At 49.7% G+C, this 27,895-nt stretch overlaps 1 protein-coding gene across 1 annotated transcript; it reads right to left on the reverse strand.

The window, feature by feature from the left end:
* Positions 1-121: 121 nt before the first annotated feature.
* LOC122382129 (glycerophosphocholine phosphodiesterase GPCPD1-like) lies at positions 122-27,672 on the reverse strand. Its single transcript, XM_043367075.1, has 12 exons — positions 27,337-27,672; positions 20,639-20,934; positions 17,746-17,897; positions 12,180-12,337; positions 8,983-9,117; positions 6,777-6,887; positions 4,675-4,834; positions 3,074-3,206; positions 2,713-2,947; positions 2,369-2,524; positions 1,885-2,151; positions 122-1,579 (listed from the first exon to the last, which is right to left on the reverse strand). The coding sequence occupies exons 2-12, from the start codon at positions 20,917-20,919 to the stop codon at positions 1,223-1,225; spliced, it is 2,145 nt and encodes a 714-aa protein (XP_043223010.1). The 5' UTR covers positions 20,920-20,934; positions 27,337-27,672; the 3' UTR covers positions 122-1,222.
* Positions 27,673-27,895: the final 223 nt, after the last annotated feature.

Here is a 27,895-nt window from a genome sequence, read left to right on the forward strand (position 1 = left end):
ACCACCGTAATAGTACCTAACTGTAGTTTATTCAACACCAAAAGTGATGGAGCGTTTTCTGACAAAGCATCTCGGAAAATAAACTTATGCCAGATAAACAGTCGATCAAATCAAGAAGACGCATCAAGTGAATGTTTCCGCGCATCGCACGTTGAACATTTTGAGACATTTTTCCAGAGTACCTAACTGGGAAGATTACAGCCGCCACGGTCACCCACCACCAGCTCAATAGATTGAGCACGTGGTGCTCAGTGAGTCGCCGCGCCCGGTTCTGTGCCATGAACACAGCGAACGAAGGGCTACCTTAGGTCGTTGTCGCCGCACCGACTGACGACGAGGCCTTCCCACTGTGGGACGGTGAATGCGTGACGAGACTAGATACTAGTCAACCGTGTGCAAACACTCCGACGCGCGATGGTGACGTGCACAACAGTATGAGCATAGTACACGCCGAAAAGGAAGATATTGGTTCATTTAATAATACTGGCGATCGAACTACTAAGTACAGGGGGTCTCTCCGCACGGTATCGTCAATGGCGGATCGGGGCAAAATGCTAAGTCATGTGAAAAGCAACGTCTAACTATTCCTAGTCATTGTAAATGAGCTGTAGAGTTAAACTTTTTCTAACTTAAACGTCCTCGTATACACACGCACAAAACACGGACCTTTTCCTCAAAACTAGAAGACACATTCGAAAAACGAACACTTTCGGAATTATTCTATCAAATGGAGATGAAAATGTAGGTATATTTTCACATATGCATGCCTATGATAACTACGGGTTTTACCAAAAGGCTAAAATGATTTTATTGATGCGGTATTCACATCAAAACGTTAAATCCAGCAGTATCATAATATATTTCTTATCCGAAAAGGTCAACGTCCCGTAGAATAAAAGTATTTCAACTTAACCTAAATCATAAATTTCCATCACTCAAACGGGACTTTGATCATATTCAGGACAACCTTAGCGGGACACTTTGGACGTGTCCGTTCATGGTTTCCTTATCAGCGCTCGGGCTCGTGTTTCAGCGACACCACGGTCCGCATGTCCCAAGTAGCAGAACATCTTATATTCTAAAATAGTCTATAGAACACTGCTCGGCAGCGGCGGATGACCCGTCCCTCCCGTCACACGGGCGGGTAAGGGCGGGTAGGCGGGGCGGGTCAAAGAATAGGCTCTCTCGCTCCAAGCAGCTGGTGTCTGGCCTGCACGGCCGGCTAGCTGCTCTCGGGCACCTCGGAGATGGGCGGAAAGTGCAGCTCGGGCCTGCCCTTGCCGGTGGCGGTGCGCGGCGCCTCCTCGGCCGAGGCGTCGCTGCCGTTGTCCGAGTCGGCCAGTGCCATGTCCTTGGCCTGGCGCGCCTCCATCAGGAAGATGCTCTCCTTGTTGTCCTTCTCGCAGTAGCGGTCCATGCGGTCGTAGATGATGCCGTCGCAGCCCTGCGCCTTGAGGTAGCGGATCGTGTCCGAGTTGGCGTTGTCGTCGCCCCAGCAGAACACCACCAGACCCTTGGCCTGGGCGCTCTTGATGTACTCGGGCTGCTTCAGCAGCACCCCAGAAAAGACGTCCACGCCCTGCCGAACACCGGACCGGTTAGATGTTGAACTGAAGCCGTTCAAACGGTGAATCATCCCTAATCATCATATCTATTCATGCGCCTTAGCATCGACCTGAAGCTGTTCTAGCGGCAGAGCGCACCCAAACCCAGTGACACCCCTCCATCCCCCCGTATCTGAGGTCATGCTACTCCCAGGCAAAGAAACTTCCTTCCTCCCAAGAAGATACTCCCTCTCATCCACACAGGTCACGGAGCCCTTCCTCCCCCTCACCAGTATCTGAGCGGAGCGCGCCCGGACACAGAGGCCCTCCTTCCCCTCACCAGTATCTGAGCGGAGCGCGCGAACAGCTGCGCCATGTCCAGGCTCTGGCAGCGGGTGTCCTTGTACGGCGGCCACTGGTCAGTCTCGCCCTGGGTCAGGAACAGCACCGGGTAGCGATTCTGCTTCAGACGCAACATGGTGCAGATGTCCGGGTGGAAGCACGAGAAGATGATCTTGCGCGTGCCCGAGTGCTCGAGCACCACCTTCAGGATGTGGTCGATGTAGCTGTTCAGCTCGAATGGGTGGCACAGCTCGAACGAGCCGTCCTGGAAATCCATCAAGTGGGTTAGCAAGAGTTTAGATTTAGGGATGTGGGCGAAAATATGCTGTACGATACAGTCGACAGCTGCTTAACTTACAACAGAAAATACTACTGTAGCTGTTTCTACGCTTGAAACCGGCCACAACCTTTAGGTGTGCATCGCCACCAACAACCTCGACCGACATCCGACGTGTGACAACGAGCGGCTGACAGTCCATTACCTGCAGCTGCATGGTCCACTTGATCTCGATGTTGAAGCCGAGGTGCGGGTCCAGGCTCTCCATGGCTAGCTGCAGGGTGGGGAACGGCTGGTTGTCCTCCAGCAAGTCGTTCTCCAGGTGCAGGGAGCCCATCTTGCCCTCTTCGATATTGTACACCTGCAAACACAGACATGCGTTCACCAAAGATAAGACAGTGTGAGTTCAGCATTTGAAACCGTGAGCTTTTGTCGCAAGCAGCGAGCCAGCTATTCCCCATATCCTAAACTTCTCGCGGCTACAACATACAAGATCACCATGCGTCCCAGAGAAGAGTTTCCCGGCGTTGCACGTTGAGTCAGCCCCACCTTGAGCTGCTGCAGCTGGGCGTACTCCAGATCCTTGAGCGGCACCGTCAGCAAGTGGTGGTCGTCGATGACGTCCTTCTTCCGCAGCGCGATACCCACGTGGAAGTCGTGGTAGATAAGCGGCACCATGTCTTTACTCAGCTGGATGTCGAACTCGACGAAGTCGGCTCCGTGTTCCATCGCCTGCTTCAGCGAGGCAATGGTGTTCTCACGGATATTGGCACATGCTTCAGGCCTGCAGAGGAAGCAGCTCACCTTAACCAGATGCCACAGTCATCCTCTGAGCTAGAGCACAGTCCCAGGAATCAGCGGCTACATAGCCCAATACAGCATCTCTCCATCTTGCCAGGTCGTTACTTACTTGTGAGTGAACGAGTTGCCGGCGCCGCGGTGGCCCACGTCCAGGCCGCGCCACGTCTCGCGCCAGTAGCGGGAGTAAGAGTTCTCCATCATACACTGGGCCTCCTCCATCGGACGCACCAGCAGGTAGTCCACTGCCGGACAGGAGCGGTTAGACAGTGAGTTCGACATACCAGCAGTAGACCGAAAGGTAAGGGCCCAAACGGAACTCCGGACAACTGACAGCATCAGATTCAAAATGACGTGTTCCAGCTTTTCTTCATTCACATTCTTAACCCGCGCCCAGATGGGGTCTGCCGAGCAACGCGGTCTGATGGGGGGGGGGGGGCCATTTTGGCCCCCCCCTCAGATCTCGAGAACCACGCAACATAGCGACAAGCGGTAAACGGTGTTGGATAGCCCCAACGGGGAACTACCTTGTGACCCAATTTCATTGACCTCGGTCAAACCGATGACGTCACAGGTCAGGTCAAAGGTCGAATTTTCACCGTTTACAGGCATTTCAAGAAATGCGTTGTAAAATCGAGTAAAATGCATTTCATTGAAAATCATCGATGGGGAAATGATCTTCAAACACATATTTTGCTATTTGAGGTCACTGATACCAGGTCAGGTCACAGAGGTCAGGTCACTGGGGGGGTCACAATATGAAAGTGTCGTGTGATACATGTTTTATGGTCCATTTTACATGACAAATGCGATTATGTGGGTCAGACAGACTTTAGGGCCAGCTTAGGTCACGTTTTGGTCAAGGTCAGGTCAAGGTCAGGTCAAGGTCAGGTCAAATTAGGTCAAATTTCAAAGTTGATATTTTTGCATAAAATGGGTATCGATTCGATGCAGCTCGTCACGGGGAGTTCAATGGTGGTCTCCGTTTTGCGCTACGAGGTCTAGAATTGCTAAAAATTGAGTTCAAAAATTTGACGTCATCAATTTTTAACAGGTTTTTCGCTATAACTTGGCCAAAAAAAGAGGTATCGATCTAAAATTTGGTATGTATATCGAAGAGCGCAGGGACTATCACATATATTCCGGTTTTCTCGAAATTCGAAAAACTTTTGGAAATTTTTTGCGTTTTTCTAAAAAAATCAATTTTTTTATTTTTGGGGGTCAAAATCCCAAAATTTCGAAAATCCGAGATAGCAGTTTTGTAGCGCCGTCTTTTCTCTACACAACCACATAAAGAACTTTAAAATTGCTTGTTAACTGTAGAATTGGTGAACGTTTCAAGATGTCATGTTTTTTGCTCATTTTTACTCGAACATGACCTCAGTTTGACCTCAATAACTCCTGACCTGAGGTGACCTGTGACTTGAAATTTTGTGTGAAGGTGTCAAATTGATGCCCGGTAAGGTACCCAAAATTTGGCCGTTTTTGCGCTATTTAAGAAAAACCACAGGGGGGGGCCAAAATGGCCCCCCCCCCCCATCAGGGCGCGGGTTAAATCACCGGAGGATGCCCTCCGGTGAAGTCTGAGCGAACTGACCACCCGTGACCAAGGTCTGCCGGGTGCTGCAGTGGTGCCAGTCTGCTTGTAACGCAACCCTTGATATAGGCCTGCACCAAGAGCCCACTGATGATGTTTTTGCGCAGTGCTGTCACCTGTGAGCTGGCCGATCGGCTGCTGGCTGGTGCCGTTGATGGGCATGCTGACGGTGCCGTTGGTCTGTTTCAGGTTGTTGGGCAGGATGTGGCAGAAGCCAATGTGCTCCGCCGACTCGCCGTCCGTGTTCTCGGCAGAGTACAGGTCCACCATGTAGGCCTGTTGGCGGGCGGCGGGGGTCAGCGCGGCTCGGCAGGGCCTGGCCTGGCCGAGATCAGCGCCCGAAGCAGTGTGGAGCACGGGAAACATATCGTAGAGGCACTGAAAATGGGATAAATGCCATCCACACATAAAATGACACAGGTTACGACCCCGACACAGCGTCCGGTTCCACCGACACGTCTTCCCTAAGCAGCTACTCCAGGTGGCCAGGAATCTCCTGAAATGTACGGCATCGATACACGAACCGGTGACGCGGAAATAAACAGCAAGTGCGTAGAGAAGCATGCCTTGTAGGAGGAGAGCAAGGCTTCATTTTAGGTCCACATATTTTAATTGCGTTCTTACGATACATGAACAACGGCACACAAAATAAAATCGACAACTTGCAACCCCTAGTTCTTAAGCTGATCACATAGATGTGTGTGAATAACAAAAAAAAAGCAATCCGCAGTGATACGTGCGCTTACATTTCTCCTTTGTTTCTCTCAAAAGGCAATATTGAAGCTATAAGCCAGTGCCACAAAATAAGGCGGACCGTACACTGACAGTACTCCGCGTTTGCTCTCATAAAGATGATATCCTTTCATCTATGTTTGTGCTGTAAACGCTCAAGCTATCAACAGCCAACTTTTGATACGCACCACTTCTACTGTTGGTCAATGAATACATCAACCCCTCCACAAGACACCTTTCTACTCAGATCTATGTCATAATAACAATCCGATACGGCAAAGCTAACATACGCCGATTGTTCAAATAAGCGAATTCTGTCGAACACAGTTTGCTCCATTTGAGAAAGGACTGCGAATATTAGCGAGTTCAAGACACTACTGCTCGTTGTCTTCCCTAGCATTGTACTTCGCGCAATGTGTGCATACACCAGCCAACATGATCGCAAAACCGAAATCTAAGTCAAACAGAAGCACTGTTATCAGAAGCGAAGTTCAGAGTTCGTGGTCCTTACCTAGTAGTCCGATATATGTCAGACACATCTGGCTTGCGAGTGTGTTCGACCAGGCATGCTGTAGACACCAGGGTGCAATCACGTCCACCATCCTGCGGCCACACAGGTCTGTCTGCCTCTCCACACAACAGAGCAACTACCCAGGGGCGTCGCCTTACACGGTGGACCTCTGCGCCCTTCTCAGCGCTCAGCCCGGTACCGAGTCAGCACCTCAGACGACCGCTCAGCGCTTGGGGGGCGACCGCTGCCAAGTCACCAGTCTTGTCGGGACCGGCCGGTCGGCGCCCCTCGCCCCGTGTCATATCAATGGCCTTCCGAGAGGTCAGGTCAGGCTTTGGTGTCAGGTCAGGCTCTGATGTCAAATCGCCCTCCAAGTCTTAGTGGCAAACCACTGTTGCTGCTGCACCGCGTAGCTGCTGCTGCTGCTGCTGCTGCCAAAGTGCTGTGTTAACAATGCACGCCTCCCGCGCCTGTAACAAGCGCTGCGGGCAGCATCTCTGCGGGAATCGAAACAGGGTGGTTAGCGCCTCGCCAGCGGACAGCTGCAGGACAGACGGGCACGGGGACAGGCACGGCAGGCGCGAGGACAAACCACCCTCCGCGGACAGCCGTCTCGGCCGAACCCCCGCGCGACGCCGGCGCTCAGCGGCACGCGCAGCGACCCAAACGGCAGACGGCGATACCACCCAACTCGGACCGACAGTTCGCCTGCGGGCCACCCTCAGATCGATACAGCCTTGGCTGAAAGCGCGCCTCGCACCGGACACCGAAATAGCGCTCCGCTCCTGGTGTTCGTAATACACATGCTGTCATTGATCGTACGGTAACTGAACGCGAGCACCATAGGGCCCGATCCGGCAGAGCAAGCGAAGACAAACCGCGTTGTGGTGACCAACACTCACTGCCACTGCCGTCGGCGCAAGCACCCGTCGCCATTCACGCACACAGCATTCGCGCGCGCGGCCCACCACTCACGATCGTCTCGGGCTTCAGCATCTGGCACTGGAAGGTGAAGAAGTCTCCCTCCTCGTACACCCGGCCAAACTGCTGCTGGCACTGGAAAAAGTTCTCGCCCTCCTTCATGACCTGCAGGACAAAGCCGGTCAGTGACACCAGTCGATTTTAAAGCACTCACAGACACCAGTTACTAAACTAATTCGGTGACGAAGTATGGGTTAAAACTAAAGAGTGTTCAGACTACGTTGGTTAACGGTGCCCACTGCCCATCTAGTACGTTGGGATATTGACGTCAACCCCACAGAGTTGAAGCTTAACCCATTTTTCAATTTCAATATGCCTTTGGCAATGAGGTTATGGTGTTTTCTACGATGAAAAGAAGCTAGGAAAACAGCTAGAAAAGATACGCCAAGACATGTCCACATTTGAATCCGCTTTTTCAAGTTATACCTAAGATTTTCTTGGCACCCGGCACAATCATTGGCCAAATTGTCGTTGCCCGTTCAAGACACAAAACTGGCGCCCCTGCACAGACAGTTGGTTATCGATCTCCAGCCGCACAGGACTCATTAGACTAGCAAATACTGCCTAAGGCGGATGGGAGGCTGCAGTCGCCGGGCAGACCCCTAATTTCGTGACTAGCAGCTCGTTGGCCACCGGCCAGTCATTCCGACCTTGACCTTGGCTGAGCTTTGCAACAGGGCAGCTTCGTTCGCCTCCTCGGTCACAAGAAAGAGGGCGAAGAATATAGACCATGAGGGGCAGTGTTTTAGGCATTTCATATCCGGGTATATTTTGGGGCTTGAATTTCTGACCGCGGTACACTTTCTCTGCACTTCAATGAACATCTTCCACTCATTAGTTCCAAGTACTTTATGTGACTGCCCTGCATTATCCAATGCTGTTAATCCGAATGTCAAAGACACACGTCATGCTTGACTCTAGCATAGAGCATACAACAACACATGTCAAAAAACAAAACAAAAAAACTCGCATATGGCGTCGGTAACGTGAAAGCAATGAGCGCCAAAACGTCTCATCAAAACAAGGTGCCCTCTGACTCTTCGATCCAAAGTTAGCCCAGCGGCACCTCAGATGACTTGGCCAAGGTCGTACTCGTGTGCACGTCAGCGCTCTCGGCCGTTTTGGGGTTCTGGCCGCTGGCAGTTTGTCAGCCGGAGTCGGTGGCTCACAAGTGTCCGTGGGAGCCGAAGGCAGTCGGCCGCCCCTCCGCGGCCAGGTGCCAAGTGGCCGTCCGGGGCGACCCGGTGAAGGGGGGGGGGGAGAGGGGTCAGGTGGGTGACCTCCGCGCCAGGCGGCCGACGGACCCAGCCAGAGGGCCAGAGACCCGGCCAGCGCCGGACAGCCAGCCAGTGGGCTTGGCAGAGCTCCGCGGAGCAAGGGATAGCCAGCGGCAGGGGACGGGCTAAGGCATGGTGGGATAAATGTGCAGTTATAATTATTTTTTGATGTGCGAAAATGATAATCATGTTCAGCTGTTCAGTAGGTATTCCAAAAGTTTAGCGACACAGCGCTATCAAATACTTAGCCCACACATAGTTCATCGATAGCACCGATATTTCAAGGGTGCCGCAGGAAGGCGAAGAAACGGTTCTCTCGGATCTACGGCTTCTCTCTGGTGCCGGCCCGAACCTAAAGTAGGTACTCTGGACCTGAGCTGCTCTATCCTATGTCATTTTGATTTCGTGACATTCCCAATCTCATTTCAGAATGGCGTGATCATTGGTAATCTTAAATAAACAAGTACCTACTAAATGACTTGGTCTTTTTAGAACCCACCGTCACAAAGTAAAGAAACGAGTTTATCACCCTACCACAAGTAGGGCAGTGAATCATGTAGGTAGCGTTCGCTGAATCAAACTGTAGGAACGCAATTATAGGTTCAGTTGTCCTTTCACGCCCCCCTGTCCTAGTCCGCAAGTCACGGGGGCACCATGTATCTATATAAACAGTCGATATAACTTACTAGAATCAACTTTTCCTGGACTCACACCGGTTTGAGTCGGAAATCACCGATCATCTAAAGCTCCCACCTCCCGTTAGTTGAGATAGCGCAATAATCTCAAACATGAAATTCCGCAGCGGCTGACGTAAGAGCATCACGAGCTGTCTGACGCACGCCATGACGGTGGAAGGGGAGGGTTCAGGGTTGCACTGCACTTCAGTAGGTACACGGGGCAGAGGGGAGGGCGGGGGTACTCACTGCTAGCTCCATGACGGGCCACGTATTTCCGGCGCGCAGCGACTGCATGTCCATCTCGGAGCTGTCCTCGCTGCTCATCAGGGGTTCGGCAATCATCTTCCTCTCCAGGTTCACCGGGGTCACCTTCAGGCGGTACTGGAAAACACGGGCAAGTGCAGGTCAGCTGACCGGTTCACGGCTGTATACATGAGATCGGCTGAAAAAATGGTGGAATACATGGGTGGAACACAGCACGGCAGGGCACATGAGGCCGGGTGAATTATAGGGCGAATAATATAGGGTTCCAACCGCTGGCCAGCATGCATCACGAATCCATCTGAGTAATTTTTATCGCCGCTGTTTCCATGGGCTTGCTTCTATAATTCGGATAAATAAATTTTCATGGCGCATACCTCAATATATTCTCTACAACAAAAGTCATGTTAACGGGGTAAATATTAGGCAATGAGTGCAATGACAATGAACAGCCGTGGGAAAGTAATAAAGTTCCACCAATCAATACCTCCGTCTGACTCCTGGGTGATCACAACTCAGCCTAACAGGATCAATTGCGGTGTAATCAAAGACGGCGGCGTCCCCGGTCGCCGGGGTCCTGGGCGGGGACGGCCGGACTGACGGCTGAGACGCCGCATGTGTCAGCGGCGTGGCCGGATGCCAGCCTAAGGGTTCTGTCACCGGGCCCGCGTCCGGCACAGGCATCAGAGACAGGGTGCTGTCAGTGATTTGGTTGCCATCCTTTGACCTGACCTTACACTGACCTGTGATCTCAGATTTTTTTTTTGTGTTAAATACAATTCGCCCCGTTGGGTTTTGCTTCCAATGTTTTCCATCTCTCAACCTTTCGGAAGTTCGACAGGGGGCCGAAGTTGCCGTTCCCCCAAACTGGATGTGGTGGGTTGAATACCACAGCAGGGCGCCAGCTCTCAAAAGAAATCGCTAATAACTACCTAATAAGTGTGAAGTACTGACATCACCGTCGGCACCGCTGATCCGATTTGTAAACTGATCGGGGGCATGTTTACCGTGCGGTATCAGGTGTCTGGGGAGTGGCAAACGACCCGCAGTCAGATCGAGTGACTCCGCGCGACAGCCCCAGCGGTAAGGAACTGCCAAAGACCGTCGCAGGACTGCCGGGCCCTCCGAAACCCTCAATGGGATCGAGTGACCCCCGTGACTCTCAGCAAAATCGAGTAGCCCTCTGTGACCCATAGTTGGATCTAGTGACCTTTCGTGACTCACATTAGGATAAAAAGGCCCTACGTTACCCGCAATAGGCTAGTGAGGCCCTCCGTGACCCGCCAAGGGTTAGAGTGGCCTTCCATGACCCACTGTAGGATCGAGTGGCCCTTTTTGACCCGCAGTCGGATCGAGTAACCCTCTGTTGCTCATCACATCACAGATCGAGTGACCCTCGGTGGCCCCCGTAGGATAAAGTCCCTCCATGATCCGTAATAGGCTCGAGTGACCCTCCGTGCAGGTCGAGAGATATGGGGCTGCCGGGGATCGCTGTAGGATCCACTATTCCTCCGTGATCCGTCGTAGGACCACCAGGCCCGGCCTTCCCTGATCCGGAGTCAGATCAACTGTCCTCCATGGCTCACAGTCAGATCTAGTGGCCCTCCTTGACCCTTGTAAGATCGTGAGGTCCTCTGTGACTCCCGTAGGATCAAGTGGTCCTCCTTGGCAAACGGAGCGATAAGAAGTGTCGACAAGGACTGTGTGGAGAGCACCACGGTCACTCAGATACGTGACAGGACGCAGAGATATGGATAGGACAGTGGACACGCACGAAGGACAGAAGATGACCTCGCAGACGATAGTGATACACAATTGGCGGGGTAGCTATATGGTACAGGCTGGTATATGTATATGCTGGCGATAGAGGCGACCGGCCCAATTCAGTGATGGATTTTGGCAGAGCGCAGCGCGAGGGGCCGCTGCACACCTCAATTGAGCAAGCGTAGCGTTCATTTCTCACACTTGTGAAGAGTGAACCTACATTTTAATACCTGACTTTATATGGGAGCTCGACCTTTTGGCACGCGCCACATCTGTGCTGCCGTCACGCTTGATCCAGGTTTGGCACAGGTGGCCGAGGTTCCGGTCCGCGTTTGAGATTCACATTTGTTTTCTGAGGAACACATTTCTATGCCGTTCGCACGCAAAAATTTGATGAGACATATGGACTGGTCGGAGTCACGTAACCGTCTCTTTTTAATCCCCCCCCCAAAAAAAAAACTTTTAACGTCGGGTTGGTGGTATTCGTATCTGAAGCACTGTGCTCGTGAGCACTTCTTCGCTTCTGCATTTTGGACCCTTCCGTGCCGTGCTATATCACATCAATAAGGTCATTCGAGCTCATTATAATTATTCGTAACAGCTCCCGATCAAAGTGTGCTATCTCGGGAGAGGCACCAAAGTAGCTACGAGTGAACTGCCAAACCAAATTGTATGGGACATGAGCTTCCCCATCAGTTTCCTCCTGACCTGGTTATTGCTGACCTGATCTTGACCTCTTAAATGACCTTGCCGAATATAAAGCACCTATACAATTGTGCGAAGTCGTATACAACAAACGCGATGGGGCCAATATAGTTTTTCTGCGACCATTTTGACGAAGTTTACAAAAAAGCGGACCGCAACCCTTGGATCCTCGACCTGACCTCCGAGGTCACTGGTTGACACGAGACCTGAGACTGGGTACCACTCGCTGTGTCTTGTATCGGCGCACACACCTTTTTCGCGCAGCTCTAGCTAAATTTTAGGGGCTTAGAGATGCGGGAGGTCAGTTTCAGAGGGTCCTCACCGACGTATGAGACTCGTGTCAGTCTGAGAAGACATCACACCGCTCCGATCTGAGAGAACCCAGGAGGTTTCGGTATCAGTAATCAGTGTACCACCACTGGATCCCTTCAACTCAGTAATAAACCAGCACCACTCATCAACTGTGCCCCAGGCCATCCAGCATCCAGTGTCCAATCCATAAACAAGCCTATGATCAATACAGCATAAGCATTAGCAACCGTCTAAAAGTCCCCAAGGCACGACGATCGCCTAAGGCGTGGCAGACGGCAGCCTTTACTCACAACGAAAAAACAACCCAAGGCAATTTAGGAAGAGTCCCTATACAAGAATTGCTTTGTGGGGTCCATTGTTGATATATTTCAATGTGCTCAAACTTCACGAAATTAACTCACCTTTCTCTGTCGCTTCTTCCACAGCTCGACCGGGTTGGCGTAGAGTTTCAGCTGCACCACGGACTCGACACTGAGCCAGCCGCGGTCCACGTGGCGCATGGGCGTGATGCGGCCGAAGTGGTCCAGCTGCTCGCAGGCGGTGTCGTCCTCCTGTAGCGCTGGCGACACGGGCAGGTGGGGGGCGTCGGTCAGCCCCGGCCCGCCGGCCTCCATCGCCGGCGCCGGCGCGCGCCGCTCTGGACCCCTCCACGGGATGCACTGCTTAGGGCCCATTGTGGCCTAATAAGTCGACCGAACACGACCGACAGATTGCTGCTCGATGAGGATCGTTACACAGGGCGGGTGGAGACGTCAGCGAGTGAGACGAAACCAAAACTAAAATAAATGGTTGGCCGCAAAGGAGTCGTTTTTTAGTTACGTATATCAATAGAAAAACACACAATTCTAACGGATAGTGTTTGTCTATTTCAAACAACCTGCGGTTACGTCAAAATATATTACTGGGCTAACACATGGTGTGTCGAATTTAATGCTAAAAAGTAACAATTTTTCGAAACATAGGCCAACATCAAAGTACATTGCTAAAAATAAGTAATTGAAAACATGCTCCACGTGCAAAATCAGAAAACAATCGTCCGAAATTGGAAAAAAAATCGAAGCTATTTGCACTGAAGCAAGGCTTGCAAAACCAATCTCGATGAAATCAATAAAACGTATTATGAGTCACGACAAAACGAAATACACGCCAATGCATTCATCTACTCATAAGTGAAAGTGTTCCGCAAACAGTCCGATATTAACAAAACAAACAGCCGGCAGCTATAAATATACGTAAAAAAATCAAATACATGTGAATTGAATCAACGTGTAAATGTCTGTGGTTCTAAAGTGCTTTGAGCAGTTTCATTTATCAAAGTATCGATTTTCGGCTCATTTTTTCGCGTTGAACTTCGATGTTGCTTTTCGTTTGATCGTCCAAGGGCTGATCGCCTTTTGAAAAGCATTTTTGGCTTGGCGTTGTTTGTGCCTTGGTTTGGGGCCTTGTTTTATGTTTTATGTTTTAGGGCCTTGGTTTGTGCCATTGACCTATAATAAGTATAGACAGACTACACTGGCTTAATCAGCGCCTGAAGGCCGTTCCCGCTGAGCGACACTAGCGCCACCGTACGTGTAAGGGCACGAACTAATGACACAATGCTTTGTCTATGGGAAAAACGCAAAAGTTTATCAACTTCTTTCGCGTAAATAACACGACGGAACGGAACGAGACTGCGTCTACAATGAAGAAGCGTCCAAGCTTAATCACTTGAACATAGCACAAAGTCATAGGGTGAGGGACACGGCACGCGCCACGTGCCAACTAAGTGGTGACAAATTTGTTCAATCAACAATAACTTTACAACGACTGGGTTGATTGAGCTGAAACTTGGCATGTCGTTGGACATGCAACTGATGATGCATTTCCACGTGTCACGGTTTGGGTGCTGGTGCACGTGCGCACGTGCAGGGTACGCTTCCAGATCTCGAGAACGGCTGGGCCGATTGCGCTCAAATTTGGTACGCCGTTAGGGACCGTTTGACAGGGTGCCGTGCACAAGTCAGTTTTGGTCCAGCTTGCACGTGCGCACGTGCAGGGGTCGCTTCCACATCTCGAGAGTGGCTGGGCAGATTGTGCTCATATTTGGTACACCGTTAGGGACCGTTTGGCAGGGTGCCGTGCACAAGTCAGTTTGGGTCCAGCTTGCACGTGCGCACGCGCGAGGGGTCGCTTCCACATCTCGAGAACGGCTGGGGAGATTGCGCTCAAATTTGGTACACCGGTAGCGACCGTTTAGGAGGGTGCCGTGCTCAAGTCTATTTATGTCCAGTTTGCACGTGCACACGAGTGGAGCCACTTTCACATCTCGAATGAGCTGCTTTGCCATTGCGCTCAGAATCATCATTTCTAGATCCGTTAAAGGAGCTTCACTATCACGTAGTTTTGCAGGTCTCATGCGCGTTTCTCTTCATGATTGCGAATTCGATTAATACAGGTTGTTAGTTGATTTAACATTATGTATTGTGTATTTAAGATGAAGCTCAACAGTAACATTCATGACATCATCAAAGCATCGTCAAAGCATATGAAGACATAAAAATAATGTTCATGGTAGTAGAGACTGTAGGATGAGTAGCGATATACTCATACCAATCTGAGTGCACATAATGATGCATCATTTTATTCACCCATGAGCCTCTTTAACCCGCGTCCGGGTGGGCCTTTCAGCCAACTTCGCCATAGCGATGGGAGGATGGGGAACGTATTTGTCAACGCCATATTATCTCGCAAAGGAAGAAAGACAGAAAGATGCGGAAAGGGCAGTAGGTAGCTCGCTATAAGAGCTTTGAGAATCATCTTGACAATTTTTCAATCAGGTCATCGCTAAAGGTCACTGGTGATCACCAAAAGTTCATGAATCCTGGTTTTCGATTTTAACAACGTTCCACAAACCAGCGCACACACAAGTAAATGAGGGGCCTTCTGCTCCTGAGCACTTATGTTGAGCCACGCAAGAAATAATTAAGCCAGTCATTAGCAGGTCACACTTTTTATTATTATCGTATATTAGTTCAGACATCACAAATGCTGTAAAGCCCTGGTGATGAAATTAAACCACCCTATTCAAATTAAACCACTTCTTCAACCGACGAAGTCAAATTAGACCCCATTCAAATTAAACCACCCTACCCTATACGTCGTCGCACATGAAAATAGCATGCTACGCATACACATTCACAGATATCGCACACATTGTCACATCACGGTAACACAATAATTTCATATTTCGTACATCTTGGAATGCTTAGCCAGTCAATTCTTTAAAAGTTCCTGAAAATCTTTGAAACAATTGACTTCAACCACACTACGTGGGAGTCTGTTCCATTCCCTAATCGTCTTAGGGAAGAATGAATGATGGTAAGGGAGAAGTCTAGACTGAACCCTTCTAATCTTTTTCTCATGATCATGCCTACCAACATAAGAGGGCTGGCATATGATGCTGTTGAGTTCTGTGGACACTTGGTAGGCATTTCGACTGTTGCAGTCTTGCTGAGCTTCCATTCAGTTTTCTTGACGGCTCCAGCCTCCATCGTGTTTAATTGCAGTAGCAACTTACAACTTAAGTTCGTCAATCTTTTTTACTTTATATGTTGGCCATAAGTCGGGCTATGTCTGGTTCAGTTGGCAGATGAATTTCAGCACACATCAGAAGCCTTCCAGCAACAAGAACATAGGCCTGTGCCTTCTTAGGTAGACCTTTGGTAGACCTCTTCCAAACCGTTTCTTATGACATTTGTTAAGATTGCAAGTGTCTCTCAGTTTTTTTTCTTCTCTTGACTCTAGCCATTATGATAAAATTATCAGTGTCTGACTGCTCTAGCAGATAAACAGGATAAATTTAAAGAAAATGAAATAAAATGCTTTAATTACATAAATACCAAATATCTCAGATCACACTACTTGAAATGCTTGCTGTAATAACGTAAGTCAATTTTATCGCCTTGAAATGATTCACTTATCACGTGCAATATGTGCTTGATATTTGTTTTGTGCTCTTTATTGGTGACAAACTATCTTTTCTTGTTTAATATGCACAGGACTGTCAACACACCTTACGCAATTTGCAATGCGGCAACAATAAATGATGCCGAGGACTTTGTTTATTCCGTTACCATGGAGACGATTTCGTGAGGCTTGACTTCAAACCTTAAACGTTTAAATAAATGTTTTGTAGTAGATGTTAGCGTTCTGATACACATTTTAAAATAAATTAACGTTAAATATTTAACAAACTTTTATTTCTACGTCCGTGCTTTAAGGTTAGGATTGCCCTTATCCTGCGCTGTAATTTCAGAAAACAATTTGCTTCTTTGGTCGACGAGGAACGCCGCAAAGACGCGAGTAGTTCGTCTATACTTATTATAGGTCAATGGTTTGTGCGGCCTTTAGTTGGTTTTATTCTTATGTTTAAACACGCGCCATGGGTGGCTGGACGTGCCCCAATTGTGCAAGATCAACATCGAGGCAATTGATTGCTGAATCTATAGCGTCTGATGCCGATACTGATCAATGATCATCCATAATCATGCATACACAGAGGTTCTGCATTAATGGCATCTAGGTAAAAATATCAAAATGTCCGGTGACCTCTGGATAATCTAAATGTATTAAAATACACCATCAGAGGCGTAGAACCGGAGCCATCATTTCCACCTGTGCTGCTTGGCTAACCTTAAGGCTGAAACAGACCCTTTCCGCATTCAGGAAATCGCATACGAGAGCCTATTCAAATACATTAAAATTCTTCTCGCATCAATCGCTTGCGGGAGGTGCGTGCGATTGATGCGAGCGTGCTTCCATGTATTTGAATAGGTTCTCGCATGCGATTTCCTGAATGCGGAAAGAGTCTGTTTCAGGCTTAACATACGGTGTTGGGTAAACCAGTCCAGCTGCATGATGAAATACCGCTATGAGGCTTTCTGCCGCCCACCAACCTCGGTTTATCGGCAGAAGTTCAACGTTTTCGGAAAATACCCGCTTAGCAGTAAACAGCCCAACAGCCGAACGTAACAAACCCCAGTCATCAAGCGTCGAGATCCCATTCTGCCGTATAGCCGCCGCTGGCTTATGTGCGCAGCACTTCTACCAATGTGGCGCAACGGTTCGGCAGCTGTGCAGAAGTCAACCACCCGAGCGAGCAGGCGACACAATGCGATACTACGCACACCACATACGCACACCACACGGTCATCGGACCGATGAAACTAGCTCACCGTTCCGTACTTCTATCCTCAGGATACAGAAATCCTCCTCCTCCACACCGCAACCCCCCTCCGGGCTGGACAGGCAACTTTATCTCATGCGGGCTGCTCCCTTGGAGCGGCACCGCTGCTCCCGAGGGAGCGCACCCCGTAGCCGGGTGCAGTGAGTGCCTTGGAGCTGGGTGGCCTGGCCTCTGGACGGGCTCAGCCCCGGCGACTCACTAGGGTGCCTGCCCAGACCAATGTCTCCCCCTTTATCCTATCATCCTCCCGGCTCTGAAATGGTCTTGCCAGACCGAAAGGGCCTAACCCAACAAAAAAAAAAAAAAAAAAACTAGCTCGTTCAGTGATGGATCACTTACGCTAACTGGACCTATTTCCGCCATAAAATATACCCAACCTAAACTGTGTCTTCTTTGGAGCATTCTAAAATAAATAAATAAATAAATAAATAAATAGAAAATCGATATAAAAGTGTCATCCGAATTAGTGGCGCACACGCTGCGGTGCATCACAGCAAGACGAAATAAGTGCATTGATTACCACAGCTGCGCCAATGAATCATTAGGTACTTGTATTCCACTGCAGGCTAAATGAGACAAACAACCTCCCCAACCCCCAACCAAGATTCTTACAGATAGAGCCCCCAACTGCCCCTCCTCCTATCACCAGCAGCAGCAGCCCCTCCCCAACCTCTAACAGCCCCTTCCCCACCACCAAACAGTCCCTCCCCCAAACCCCACACCCAATCCACGCCAGAACTCACCTGCGGCGGGTATTTTGCGCGGCGCCAGGTCGGTCTCCCATCGGCGAGCCACCACCTTTCTTTGGCCGTCCACGTGCAGCAGCATGCACACGCAGTAGCGGTAGAACACATCCTGGTCGGTGCGCAGCGTCACAGACGTCCTCCACACGGGCCTGCACGCACACACACACGGGAGGACGTGACGCATTGTAAAACAACGTAACTAACAAAAACAAATAATTGGTGCTAGGTGTGCTTTGAGGTACCAAAACTAGCAAACGGCAAGGCAAACGCTGATGTTGATGACAAAATGTCATCGCAGTCATTTCACATATCATTGACTTTAGTATATACTTTGGGCATTTACTTTTGGCGTTTTATTTTATGTGTCGTCAGACCGAAAGGGCCTAACCCAACAAAACAAATAATCTCTTAGGTGTTTCCCTCCTCGCCGTCAACTATAAATAGTAAATGACGACCTTCGTGACCCCCTAACTCGCCTGATAAAGAGGTAAGGCTGGAAAGGAGCAAAGATAGCCAAATACATAACTAAAAGATTGCCTTCCTCCATGCTTTGCGGCATTGAGGGCGTCAGACTATGCTCATAAGCCACGCAGTGCAAGCGCCATTGGTAGTTATTCAAATAAAAGTTTACAAGATATCTTGCGCTCGCTCCGCGTCGCTTTGGCAATCAAAGTATGAGGGAGAAAATTTGGGATCGATTGGTGTTTTTCCGGTGACGATCGGACGTCTAGAAGCTTCGATATTCGCGAAAAATTTGCTGAACTTGCAAAAGTACTTGCTACTTGCTTGGTAATTGCATAAGTACCTACTTGGTACTTGCTTGGTATTTGCAAAAGTACTTGGTACTTGCGAGGCTATCGAAGACCGGGATGGAAGTATAGGCCCCTTCCTGGTCCCAGGCAGGTCCAAAAGTTTATGACCTCTTTTACAAATCAATGCTCTAGGACCCGGAATCTGCTGAGTTTTGCAGCATATGAGATAAATGTGAAAATAGTCTTGCCGTGACTGTTCTCAAGTTGACCGTATCACCGCGCCGGTCAGATTTTACATTCCGGGACCCAAGATGGCAGATCTAACGCTGATCGAAGATCATATTTTCATTCATTTTATACTTCTATAGGGATTAACACAATAGTTCAAAGCGTACCATCTACATAGCCTTGAGCGGCGTCCTAGGTTGTATAAAGGTACACACACAACATAAAAAAATGTATCGATGTCTCATCGTACGGCATGCATTTGAGACATTCTGATTCGGCTGTAATAAGAAAACCGTTAGCATGTCATCATAGCAGCCAGTCCCCGCTAGGTTGAGTTCTCATGAACTCATGAGTTTTCATGTTTCCTTTTCAAGGCCGTGCGGAAAACAAGAGTGTCCTGGGTCACAGTTGGCAATGACCCAAATAGGCACTAAATGGACCACCTCGGGCCTCCGTCACCTCCAGCGGTGCCACTTACAGTGATGAAACCAGACAAGCATTCTGAGAAGATGTCGAACAAGGGGCGGGGCTGACAGGACAGAGAGCTCACTGCGCAGAACAATGGTTCTTCATTACTTGCCGAACGGTGGGCGCAATTTACCGCACTAACAACTTCTCCGGAATTGTTCACAACATGTAGAGACGTAAGAAAGATAGAGACGTTAATAAGATCTCGGTAACTTACAGAAGTCATAAGCAGATGCAGAAAGACGGTCTCGGACGCGGGGGAAGGACATACCTGCGAAAAAGTTTATCTAAATTCGAAAACCTCCTTCGATTTCGATTCCTTATGCACTCCTGTGGAGTTTCAAGGAAACTTCCTAATAAAAGTCATTTAGTTTCCTTTTTATTCTAGAGAGAAAAAACGACAAATTTTATCGCTTTCCGACGCTGCAAGGGGGCATTTGGCCCAAATCCAAATGCCCCTCCCCCTTGGATCCACCAGTGGGAGAAGTGGAACAGTTGAAAGATCTTTCTGACTGATCAGAAAACGATATCCAAAAAGCAATATCTATATCCCGTATATCGCACGAAATTAGGTTGCACGCATCAACACCAAATAGTTTATTTTCTATTACAGTTCAACCACGTCAATGACTGCACAAACCTTGGTTCAAATAAGATTTTCCTATCGAAAAAGAAACATTTCTCACCAATTTACGCAGGAACGAATCAGGTAACCGTGAATGTGTACTGAAACAAGTCCAAATGGTCCTAAGAGCTGGTTAGCTTAAATGGGACCAAGGACGACAGGAAGCGGGCGAAACATAGTGTGTGAGTGTGTGTGTGTGTTTTACTAGCGCTGTTTTTTCAACTAAATGTTCTAGTCACGAAAGACGCATAAAAATGAAGGATGGCTAAGGATATAGTTTGCGTCCTTAACAGGAATGTTGTTTATAAAAAATATAACACCCCAACCATATCGTAAAGATAAAAATAAGTGATTTTTAATGTCGTTTTTTCCGCCGAGAGACTTACACTAAACAGATCTAAACAGATAGTGTAAACTAACTAAACAGATAGTGTAAGCCGAGAGACTTACACTAAACACATATGCCGAACTACCGTAACAAGCTTTCACAATACTATGATTATGACGTGGCATGTGGCTGGTGAGCATAACAATGGGTTCAATTAAGGAATGATGAAACGTGAAGAAACAGAAGAGTTGTGCGTGTCTCATTATTTAAAGTGATTGAAATCAGTGCCTTGAAGAAGAAAAACCAGTGCCAAACCAGCGCCAGAAAAAATAAATAATTGCCTTGAGAAAACAGTGTGACATGGCTGTCAAAACCTGCCTCGTTTATATTCATTTTTTACAAGTTCACACTTCCTATGCATGTAAACATGCATGTAAAAACTAAAAACTCCATGCTATGAAAATATGGTGCCCATCACACGGTACTCACGGCTCAGTCTCTGTAGTGCCGTTGGTGGTGCCGTTGCTGACGTTTCCACGCCTGGCTCCATTAGCTCCATTGACTCCATTGACTCCGTTGGCTCCGTTGACTCCGTTGGCCCCGTTGATGCCGGTGAAGTGGGGCACCGGGTCGGCTCTCTGCAGCTCGACCACCGAGCCGAGACACCAGCTGCCGAGCTGGGCGGCCGAGCCGACCAGGCACACCGTCTCGCCGACATCGACCTCGCAGGTGACGCTGAACTGCCACTGGCGACTGACCGGCGGCGCCATGGCCCGACCGGCGACCTGGCACAAAGGGAACGGAACGGCTCGGTCACCACAGGCTGCACACTGAGGCACCACGAGCCCCGGCACCAGCGGAAACAGTGCGGTCACCACACGCTGCAAATTACTACACCATGAGACCTGGCACCAGCGGACACCAAGCAGTAAGCTCAGCCCTCAGGCTACTACAAGCAGGCACAAACAGGCCCTGGCACCAGCGGAAACGGCACGGCCACCGAGAGCCGCTGCGTACATGGGCACACTATCAGACACAAGTGGCCGATTGAATAAATTATTTTAAATACTATTTAAGCGCATGGTTTGCTATTTCTTGCTGTCGACAAAAATTGAAACAGGGTTGACTTGTAAAACGGGACAAAATCGACACGCAGCAAAATAAAAGACGACGAAAAACGTCCACCGAAAAATGGATGTAGTTTGTTAGCATTGCATTTGTATCTGAAGCCTTCATTTAGCATGATTAACGATTATGCTTGGGACAGATACAAACAACCGCATGTGATTCATTCATTCATTCATTCATTCATTCATTCATTCATTCATTCATTCATTCACTCATTCACTCACTCACTCACTCACTCACTCACTCACTCACTCACTCACTCACTCACTCACTCACTCACTCACTCACTCACTCACTCACTTACTCACAAGTAGTTAAATATTATTCATTCATTCATTCATTCATTCATTCATTCGTTCGTTCGTTCGTTCGTTCGTTCGTTCGTTCGTTCGTTCGTTCGTTCGTTCGTTCGTTCGTTCGTTCATTCATTCATTCATTCATTGAACCACTCATTCATCGATAAACTGCAGTTTCACTGGTCGCCTGCAAGCACAAGTACTGATGAACAGCCGCTATCAAACACCCTTGGTTGCCCGCTTCCATTAGCCGGCCGCTGGGCTGGGCAGTAGGCATGTCCGACGGTCGGTGTTTTGTTTCGTGCTCTCGTAAGCGTTTCCGTTAAGTCCAAGGGACGCTTGTGTGCATTATATTGTGTTACAGGGGTTTTATTATAAATATTGAAAGAACAAATGCAAGAAATGGCCATGGCTTTAGCGCATTAAGTCTACAGATATAAAAGTCGTGAATTTGCCCGAGAATAAGGAGCCGACAACAAAGCAGAATCAAATCAATTGTCATGACTGCAGTGAAATCCGTTGCTCCGTTCCGGAGAATGAACATCCGTATTTGAGAAGCCAGTCTTACAGGCCATAATGCGTCATGTGATGATGAACTTTGTCTCTCCTTCTTACGAGCGCGGAGCGCCTCTTTGACCCGGGAGGCATGTGAGCCCACCGACTGACGTGTTCGTTGTCATGTTGTGTGCACTATGAACTGTGGTCTTCGGGGACGGGAGACGGTCGGTAGGATGACCAGGGATTTGGCAGGGCCTCAATGAGGGCAAAGCTCAACAGCCAAGTGTTATGACTGGGCGGTAATCGTGATTGATAGCGATGAGACAGTAGTATTGAATGACCTATACAATCATTGAAAAGGGCCTGACGATTGGCAGACAATACAGAAGCAGGCTTAAAGATAGTAGCAAATTTTCCACTGAATCGTAGCCTTCTTCTTACATAGCCGTTCTTAATATCTTCTTAATCGTAGCCGTAGAACTTCCTACACCGATCGCTCATCAGACTGAACCAAGATGTTTTACAGCTGTTTTTAACATGCACTTTTGCCTTTTCTTGTTTCAGTTTACAAAAGATACGATTGAATAGCCAGTCATGGTTCTTAATTATGCCCATATAGCAATACTGCAATAAATCGAAAAACTACTTGTGAAGGTGTTTATTATTTGTGCAAACACTGTCGCCCGGCGTGATATCTTGGACGATGCCACGTGGCAGCCTAGGGAACAGCACGTGTCAGCGTATATAGAAATAACGTGATTTAGGCATGTGATATCACCGACATTACACGCTGGCTTACACCGCGTCCAAACAGAATGACACGTGGTACTGCTGATACCATGAGGTCTCTCGAGATCACTACCGTATCATTATGATCAGTAATCCACGGAATGCTTCTTTTCAGGGCTAATTTTTACGCAAATATCTCGTTTTACTGTTTGCTATTATTTCAGTGTTCAGTTGATATATACCTAAGAAACACAGCCCCAGATGTCTTCCATAACTAGTTTGAGTTCGAAAGGCTTCATGAGTTTGATCGCACATGCAGGTCATTCGTTAAACTGAAGCCTTACAGGTGTGCACTTGGCTTCCTCTCGCTAACAGCAGCGAGCTGGTTTCGCACGCACACATTAAGCTGCGCCCGCTGGGAGTCCTGGATTTTCACGCCCTGCTGGGGGGGGGGGGGGGGCAGGGGCGGATCCAGGAATTTTCGGGAGGGGGGGCGGCAAGTCGAAATAGGGGCGACCTTGCAATCCGGGGGCGCTCCATACAAAGGGGGCGCCAAACCGTCAAAATCGGGAGCTAAAAGCCCGCGCCGTGCTAGGGGGCGTTATCGCGCTCCCCCTCAGGTTTTCGCAAATATCTGAAAAACGGCTGCGCGCAGCGCCGCCATTTTCAGCATACCTTATCATGCATCTTTTTTGCACATGTAAAAATTTCTGACGCGGGTGATGGAAGGTCAGGTCACCAGGTTATGCCAAGTGACCTAGCCTAAGAAAAAGTTCAAATGCTTACCATTGCTATACCGAATGAATGACTTTGCTTTGAACCTTTCAGCGATTGATGAAAGCAACACTATTCATGAAACATATCTCGAAATTTCGATATCTTAAGGTCAGGTCAGTTGTGCGACGTCTCCATTAGGTAGGTAGGTATAATTAAGTCTTTGGGAGAAAACTGAAAGGCATCTCTTTTGGACGAGCGCCATTCTAGACAATATCAAGCATTGGGATACATATAAAATTAACACACTGAATAAGAACATTGCACCTAGTGTGACCACTCATTATATCCCAGAGGTCATCCCATGTCTTGAAATGTCCGCAGCAGTTTTTTTTAAAATAACTTTTTATAGATTCAAGCTAGAGAGATAAAAACACCTCAGCTGTGTTCAGCTCGACGATACGCATCGACTGCTATGCAGCATGACCTTTCCCGGTCAGGTCATGACCTTGACCTGAGGTCAATTTCTTAAAATTACCTTTCATAAGGTCAACCTTTAGTTTGTTCGACGTGTCTCGACGACAGAAACGCAATGCTGGCAAACATAATGTCGAGACTCTCTTGAGTCAAAAGTTATTGCAGGAAAACATTGTTCGTAAAAAAGCTATTTTTAGAGTCTTTTGCCCTCTGAAGGCTAAACCGTTGACCTGAGGTCAAATCTGAGCGCAGCTTGCAGAAACACCTTTAAAAGGGCTATCGAATGCGCTTTTCTGCGGCGCTATAGCTCTATTGGTTTCCGAGTTATGTGCCGCTGCTTCGAAAACGGAAAAAATTTTGAAACAGGCAACATTTTACCTTTGATGACCTCTGGTGACCTGACATTCGACCTGACCTAAAAAAATGACCGTTTTGTTTTCGTCCTGTTTTTTTTTTTGGCGATCTTTCGAATGCCGCTTATCGCGTGTCACTACGCGGCCCAGGAGCCGAGTTAGACGAGGGAGTGTGCCCCCCCCCCCCCTCCCCAGCAGGACACGGAAAACTCAGACCACCAGCACGGCACGGGTTAAAAGTCGTAGATGGGCACCGCTACCCTAGCAAAAGATATTAGCAAAAAGGTGGCCTCCATTTACTGGTGCAGTCCTTCTTCTCCCGGTGATGCCCCCTCCTTTTTCTGGAAGCGTCTCACTTATGCTGGTATGCCTCACTTCCCGGGGGCGCCCAACCTCTGCTTGGATCGCCTAATCCATTATGGAGAGACCCACTTTGCTTAAGTCGCCTCATTTCTTCCTTCTAAGAACGACCAATTTGCTGTAGGCGGCCCACTTATCTGGGACGCCCATCTTCTGCTAGAAGTGCCCCTCTTCTTCCTGATGCGTCCCACTTCTACTACGAGTGCACCTTTTCTGTTAGGGCGCCCCTTTGCTGCTGAGGAGTCTTTTTTCTACTGTGAATAGGGCGGCCCTCTCCTGTTGAGCGACCCCAAATTCTGCTGGAGGCGCCCCACTTCTGCCCAACTTTTGGTGGGGTGCCCCTCTCTTGCAGGGGGCACTTCTCTTTTGCTGGAGACGCCACTCTTGTGGGGACGCCCTTCCACTGCGGGGAACGTCTCTCTTCTGCCAGAGGCACCCCTTTTCTTCTTATGGGTCTCCTGTTTTTTTTTTCTGGGGCGAGGCGACCCTCTGCTGCTCGGAACGGGGCACGCCTCTCCTTTTACTGGGGCACCGCCCCTCTGCTGAGGTTGCCCTTCCGCTGTCGTCAGGGGCGCCCCTCTTGGTAGAATATACTCCTTTTCTTTTTGTAATGGGGCGCCCCTCTTCTACCGGGGGCGCCCATCTGCTGCTGGGGCGTCTGTCTTCTGCCGGATACTGTCAATGGGGCACCCATATCCTGTTTGGCGGGCCCAAACTCTGCTGGAGGCTCCCCATTTCTGATTAACTTTTGCTGTGGCGCCTCTCTTCTGCTGGGGCGCCCCTCTTCTGCTTGGGGCGCCCGTCTCCTGCTGGAGACCCCTCTCTTCTGCTGGGGCGCCCCTCTTCTGCCAGTGGCACCCATTTTCTTATTATGGGGCTCCTTTTTTGCTGGGGCGCCCAGCTGCTGTCAGGGCGCCCCTCTTCTCGGAATGGGGGCGCCTCTCTCCTTTTGCTGGGGCGTCGCTCCTCTTCAGGGGGACACGTCTCCTGCTAAGGGTGCCCTTCCGCTGCCAGGGGCGCCCCTCTTGAACAGAAGGTATTTTACATTCTTGTAACGAGACGCCCTCTTCTGCTGGGGGCGCCCATCTGCTGCTGGGGCGACTCTCATCTGCTGGGAATAGGCAATTGGGCGTCACTCTCCTGCTTGGTGAGCCCAACTTCTGCTGGAGGCGCCCTATTTCTGCTGAACCTTTGCTGTGTCGCCGCTCTTCTGCTCGGGGCGCCCTCTCTGCCGCGGGATATGGGCGCCTTTTTCTGATGGCGGGGGGGGGGGGGCGGCCGCCCCCGTCGCCCCCCCTGGATCCGCGCCTGGGGGGGGGAGGTGTTTGAGCACCCCTCCCCCATTCTAACTCGGCTCCTGGTTCACGTAGCGATACGCGTCGCGGAAGGCGGCGTTCGAAAGAGCGTCCAAAATTATGACGACATCACTTGGGTCACTTTTTTGGTCAGGTCAAAGGTCAGGTCACCAGAGGTCATTGAAAACAAAAGTTCGCCGATTTTCAAGTCGAATGTCGACAATTTACAAGATGCCAACGCATAACTCGGGAGCGAATAGAGCTACAGCGCCGCGGAATCAGTCGATCCCTATCGTCGAGCTGACCATCTTAGGCGTGCGAAGGTGTCTAAAGTGTCTGAACAGTTACCCCCCCCCCCCCCCCCCGCCTTACTCGGCTCCTGGGTCACGTAGCGAGACGCGGTAAGTGGCAATGGAAAGAGCGACAGAAAATAATGACGGAAATACGTCGGTCATTTTTCTAGGTCAGGTCAAAGGTCAGGTCACCAGAGGTCATCAAAGGTCAAATTTTGTCTGTTTCAAGTTTCAACAATTTTCGAAACACACCACACCTAACTCGGGAAACAATAGGGCTAGAGCGCCACGGAAAAGCACATTCGATAGTCCTTTCACAGACCTTTCTGGGCATTGTTCTCAGATTTGACCTCAGGTCAAGGGTTAAGCCTCTAGACTAGAGGATAAAAACTCCAAAAATAGCCGTTTTTATGAAAAAAACATTTTTCTTCAGTGACTTTTGACCCAAAAAGTGACGTCTATTTTGCCAGCATCGTGTTTCCCTCGTCACAACGCTTAGAATGACCTGTAATTTGACCTCAGGTCAAGGTCATGACCCGACCGGAAAAGGTCATGTGCATATCACATATCAGTCGATCCGTATCGTCGAGCTGAACATAGCCAGAGGACTGAGGTGTTTTCATCGCTCTAGCGTGTCTCCAACAAAAGTCGTCAAAAAAAAAACTGTTCAGGACTTTTCATGACCTGATAGTGATAGGACCTCGTGGACATAAGAAGAGGTCACGGGCGCCATTTTTCGGTTCAGCTTGTCAAGTTTACGGAGTCACACAACACAATACTCATTATTCAGACTTCAACATGGAGACGGAGTTCGAGCTTGCCGATCAATAGATTGATCGGCCCTCATAGGTGCCCTCAGCCAGCCGTGTTCTTTCCTGGCAGGGGGCTTACAACCGGCGTTGTGTTATCTGCTCAGGTCAGGTCACAGTCACAGACCAGGTCACAGACAGTTTGAGGAACTGGGTCATCTAACAGGCAAAAGACGGCAGTTTGAGTTGACACGAGTCGACCAGGATTAACTCAACACACAGCAGACGGACTCACCGAGTTCTGATCCGCTCACCGCCTCCTAGCCCACCGGCCGCCGCTCGTTCTCACACTTCTCACGGTCCGCTCTCTCCCTCTAACCACCCCGCCTCTCACTCTCACACTGCCGCCGTCCGCACGCTGCGCGGCCCACCGGCGCAACTCCGTCTGGTGGCGCCACCTGGCGCTCCCGCCACGTGCCGACTGCCCGCGCCGAGACCCACACCGCCGCCGATCAGGGGCTGTCGCAGCCGCCACGCGTGTCGCACGGCCGCTTCCGCTGCGCCGGGGTTCTCAGTTGCGACCGGCTCCACACAGCTGGGGTCCGGGCCGCTCGCCGCCGACAGCCCGCCTGTCTGCGCCTGCGCAGTGCCGCCGCTCACGCCATCGATTACCCCGCGGTGACGTAACGCACACCATGGTCACGTGACCTCTGACTGGCGGACCGCCGCACCCGCGGCCGTTCGGCGAATGGATGGCCCGAGCGCCGGGGCGGGGCCAGGCGGCGGCTACACGTGACTAGCTGGCACCTGGCGCCCGACGGAGGGGGGAGGGGGTGCTGAGGGGGTCAAGGGCG

The sequence above is a fragment of the Amphibalanus amphitrite genome, unplaced genomic scaffold, assembly GCF_019059575.1.
Source record: "Amphibalanus amphitrite isolate SeventyFive unplaced genomic scaffold, NRLGWU_Aamphi_draft 000134F_arrow, whole genome shotgun sequence".
Taxonomy (NCBI): Eukaryota; Metazoa; Arthropoda; class Thecostraca; order Balanomorpha; family Balanidae; genus Amphibalanus; species Amphibalanus amphitrite.

What these genes read in the sequence shown, in the direction of transcription:
- LOC122382129 (XM_043367075.1), bottom strand. Translation starts at nt 20,919, where the DNA reads ATGGCGCCGCCGGTCAGTCGCCAGTGGCAGTTCAGCGTCACCTGCGAG. An exon ending in GGCACTACAGAGACTGAGCC is followed by an intron (nt 17,898 to 20,638) that starts GTGAGTACCGTG and finishes GTGTGCGTGCAG; the next exon opens with GCCCGTGTGGAGGACGTCTG. An exon ending in AGTGGACCATGCAGCTGCAG is followed by an intron (nt 2,152 to 2,368) that starts GTAATGGACTGT and finishes ATGGATTTCCAG; the next exon opens with GACGGCTCGTTCGAGCTGTG.